Source organism: Carassius carassius, chromosome 25, assembly GCF_963082965.1.
Source record: "Carassius carassius chromosome 25, fCarCar2.1, whole genome shotgun sequence".
In the NCBI taxonomy this organism is placed as follows: Eukaryota; Metazoa; Chordata; class Actinopteri; order Cypriniformes; family Cyprinidae; genus Carassius; species Carassius carassius.
The window spans coordinates 10,904,879-10,909,230 of NC_081779.1; the positions used below are offsets into that span (position 1 = coordinate 10,904,879).

The 4,352-nt window shown below is 34.8% G+C and overlaps 1 protein-coding gene and 1 non-coding gene across 2 annotated transcripts; one reads left to right on the forward strand and one right to left on the reverse strand.

Annotated features, from left to right (window-relative positions):
- Positions 1–396: 396 nt before the first annotated feature.
- On the reverse strand, positions 397–468 carry trnap-agg (transfer RNA proline (anticodon AGG)). Its single transcript has one exon. It is a non-coding gene; the product is annotated as a tRNA-Pro (tRNA).
- Positions 469–939: 471 nt separating this feature from the next.
- Positions 940–3,504, forward strand: LOC132104687 (large ribosomal subunit protein eL14-like). The gene is made up of 6 exons (XM_059510251.1): positions 940–992; positions 2,129–2,230; positions 2,378–2,472; positions 2,961–3,060; positions 3,248–3,301; positions 3,407–3,504. Exons 1-6 carry the CDS (start codon positions 990–992, stop codon positions 3,470–3,472), a joined length of 420 nt encoding a protein of 139 aa, XP_059366234.1. The 5' UTR covers positions 940–989; the 3' UTR covers positions 3,473–3,504.
- The last annotated feature ends 848 nt before the right edge of the window (positions 3,505–4,352 follow it).

Sequence of the window (4,352 nt, forward strand, 5' to 3'; positions counted from 1 at the left end):
AAGTTTGCTACTGTTAAACTTAAAATAAACTTAAAAGTATACTTTTATATACTAGACAGTTGGCCAATTATTTTTTATACTTAAAATATACTTGAACTAAGTATACTTAGTAAAATAAACTTGAAGTATAATACTTTTTGGTAAGGGTGGTCAGATAATTAACATCTCTGTGTTTTATTGTTTTGTTTTTCTGAATTTAGCAGTGGGAAATAACTCATTCAGGGTTTATATATATATTTATTTTATATATTTATATATATATAATTTATTTATCTATTTTATTGAGAACATAATGTTTTTATCATTTAATAAATTAACAAGGTAGTGTTAATAAATTATTATTTAATATTGCCATTTTTGTGACACTAATGAGCATTTGAAGCATCTGAAAAGGAAGGGCTCGTCCGGGATTTGAACCCGGGACCTCTCGCACCCTAAGCGAGAATCATACCCCTAGACCAACGAGCCTCCTGTACAGATTTCTGGAACAGTTTTGTTTCAGCACAAACCTGCCACGTTTAAAGTAGAATCTGTATTTACGTGTATCTGTGAGTCTGCCTTGCGCTTGTCACTGCCACCCAGCGGTGACACGCTAAACTGTGACAATAGGAAGCGTTACTAGCTATGACCAGTACAAAGCACAAAACAAATTGTGTTGATACAGTGCATTATTTACAAGAACACGGGATTTTCCAAAAGAATAAGCCTTTGTATGTTTACTCGTATGATTTCTTCGTAACCATATTATAAATAATGCAATTCGGATATTTCGATTTTTTTTAACAGTTCGTATCAAACTACTTAAACAATTTGGACCATTCATAAATTACATTCATAATGTACATTCTTAGATAAACTTTAAAAAATAAAAAATAAACTACTACCCCCCACCCGTTTCTAGACGCCGCGCGTGCGCAGTACTCAAACGGGAAGGCTCTTCATTCCAGAGCGGAAGTGCTTTAATTCTTTTCCTACCAGGGTCTGCCATCATGGTGAGTGAGCTCACTTGCGCGGAGTGTAAAATCAAGCAAATCTGGTGGTTTTTTTAAACATCACAGACCAAGGGAACATCGGAAACGTATTTTAATAACACAATGACCTCACACATTATATGACAGTTGTATAAGTTAACCTTTTAGCGCTATCGGTGAGAAAATGAGCTTCAGATATGTCTCGAAACAACGTGGTGGAGAGGGTTAGGCCGGAGTTACCTCAGAATTAGACATATCACATTGTTAACGTGTGTTTCATATGTAATTACCACTAAATTATGTTAACGTTACGAAAACCCGAATATGAATGAGTTTTAAATCTAGAATGCCGTGCAGCGTTCGGTCTCATCCTTCTGAAGGCATGTGTGATAATTTAGCAGGACAGATGTAACTGTATATAAAGCTAGAGACTTCTGGAAAGGGAGAAACTGGCTAAAATATACTTAAACTCAGATATGTGCTCGGGAAACAAATAATTGGATTTGCCCAAAGGAATGCCATTCGTTAACTCTTAATTCGTGCTTTTATTTCTTGCCGTCTTGACTATTGTAATGACTTGTCTTCTTCTTTCAGTCATCGTAATATATCGCGCTTACAATTAGTGCAGAATGCTGTATTTAGATTATTGACACAAAATTTGTCATATTACACGTTTTGGATTCTTTGCATTGGCTACCTGTTTCTTTTATTGACATATAAATCTTTAAAACGGCCTGGCACCTTTGTATTTAGCTGAGCTTCTAAGACCGTATGAAACTGGGAGATAATGAATTGTTGGCAGTTCCAAGAACTAACTTTAGGTATAAAATAAAAGGTGATGGGGCATTTGAAGTGAGGTGCTCCAAAACTATAAAATCCATTGCCAATGGATATTGGATCATCTGAATGTGTGTCTGTTTTTAAATGTCACTTGAAAACATACCTGTATAGATCTGCTTTTAATATTTTGTGATGTTTTCGTGCATTTTTGGGTTTTATCTTTTTTTGCTTTATCATATATTATGTATAGCTCTTCATAAATGTTTCTTTTATGATTGTGTTTTTATATTGTGTAAAGCACTTTGTGCATTGTAGCTTTAAAAGTGCTGTATAAATAAAATGTTGCTTGCTTACTCTTCTTGTATTTTGACTTTCAGGTGTTTAAGCGCTTTGTTGAGATCGGCCGCGTTGCCTTCATTGGTTTCGGTCCTCACGAGGGCAAACTGGTGGCAATTGTAGATGTCATTGACCAAAACAGGGTGAGTTTTGAATACTGCTATACTTTATAATGTGAAGCGTACAACCTTCAATTCACAATAAAAAGTTTCATGAAAGCACGTCATGGTTAAATCACTCATGGCAGATGTGTAGAGTCGTAACTTGAGGTTGTTTTCAATTCTCTGTAGGCACTGGTAGATGGCCCATGCACTGGAGTGAAGAGACAGGCGATGCCTTTCAAGTGCTTGCAGCTCACTGACTATGTCATCAAAGTACCTCACAGGTAAGCTTAAGCGTTTATTTAATTTTTTATGAGTACATGTATTCTGCTAGTCTCATTGTAGTAATATTTGATTATCAGTGGTTCTTGTATATCGCAAAATGTTGCTCTGCTGTCAAATGCCAAATTGATTTCTTGTCTTCTGTAAACTGAGCGCTAACATTTTACACCAATTTTTTAGTTAAAGTAAATAAAGTATTTTAAATGCACTGTCTTTGGTTTTTGTTACTTTTTCCACTTGGAGGTGCCTTTTAGCATAAAGTCGCTTTAAATATATTTGTGCTTCCATATTTGTTTAAAAAAAAAGAAAGATCTGATGCCTTCAGGTCACTTTAATGCCTATGCATTCAACAATCTGTTAGCTAGATGAATCCACATTTTAATTATTTTTTTAATGAAACATTTTTTGTCACTTTTGGTGGTACATTTGGCCTGAGCCCTTGTTAATTTGTGCCTATTTCATCCATCACCTCTGTTTTGGTGTGCTTCAGTGCCCGACAGAAGTACGTGAGGCGAGCCTGGGAAAAGGCAGAGATCAACAAGAAGTGGGAAGAAAGCAGCTGGGCCAAGAAAATTGAGGCCAGAAAGAAGGTATGTTATAAAGCCGGTTGAGATCTCTTACACTCATGCATAGTTGTTAGTTGGGTAAAGATTGTTTGTGTTGTGAATGAAAGGCATCTTTTAGCCTGATCTAGCAATTTTGAGGTTGCATCTTAGGACTTTTGTAGCACGCTTCATAATTTCTTTTTTTCTTACCATGCTAATTTTCTTTTAACAGAGGGCCACAATGTCTGACTTTGATCGCTTCAAGGTGATGAAGGCCAAGAAAATGGTATGTTTTGTTGGACTGTAGTACAAAAATAATTTGTGGTGTGTATGATGCTGCGGTGTCGAAAGAAATTACATATCACCGTTTTTTTTTTCTTTCTCTCTGCAGAGGAACAAGATCATCAAGCATGAGATGAAGAAGCTGCAGAAAGCTGCATCACAAAAGAAAGCATAAACTATCTTAAATAAATGTGTTTGACTTGTAAACTCGTAAATGTGTGTTGTTTTGTCCATTGACTTATGGATGAATTTGAAGCTGGTTCTGTGCTGGTGGGAAAAAGGGAACATTTGTGTACACTTGTGCCTTTTTGGTGAGTTTACACTTTTGTTCTTGATTTCATGTGAAGAAATGGAGAATATGTATGATTGTGCAACATGAATACAGTGGTAACATGCATGCATTAGTTAGGAATGAATACCTTACACTAAGGTCTCAGTTGTTAACATTACTTAATGGATCAGCTAACAATGAACTATTTGTATACAAGTATTAATCTTGATGCTAATAAAATCAGTGTTGGGAAGGTTACTTTGGAAATGTAATAGGTTACAGATTACAAGTTACCCTATTTAAAATGTAATAGTAGTGTAACTTTTTTAATTACTTTAATAAAGTAATGTAACTAATTACTTTTGAGTACATTTTGATTACTTTTATAAATTTCTAATGAATGTTAATTTGCAACTGTTAAACATCTTCAACCATTTTACACCATGCAGGTTTAACCTTAAAGTAGTGCTCAATACTGTCAGACTTTCATCATTCTTCATCACCTGAATTAAGATGATCAGATTTGAACACATCCACCACACAATCAGACTTTAGTACTGCCTTTTACTTAGAGATTGATCTGAAGTTCAATGCAGATTTAAAATCAAAAGAAACAGTTTATAGATACTGTTTTTGAAACCAAATCTTTGCATAACTACCGGCATCTAACTGCTTCTAACAATGGTTTGGGGAAAAATAGTTAATAAAAAAATAAAAGCATATACATCAACTCAAATACGGTTATCTAATAAGCATGTGTCCTATTCTGTGTACTAAACTCCTG

Excerpts from the sequence above, each read along its gene's own strand:
- LOC132104687 (XM_059510251.1), top strand. Across the intron at positions 3,061-3,247 it reads AAATTGAGGCCAGAAAGAAG|AGGGCCACAATGTCTGACTT; the intron begins GTATGTTATAAA and ends TTCTTTTAACAG. Across the intron at positions 3,302-3,406 it reads TGATGAAGGCCAAGAAAATG|AGGAACAAGATCATCAAGCA; the intron begins GTATGTTTTGTT and ends TTCTCTCTGCAG.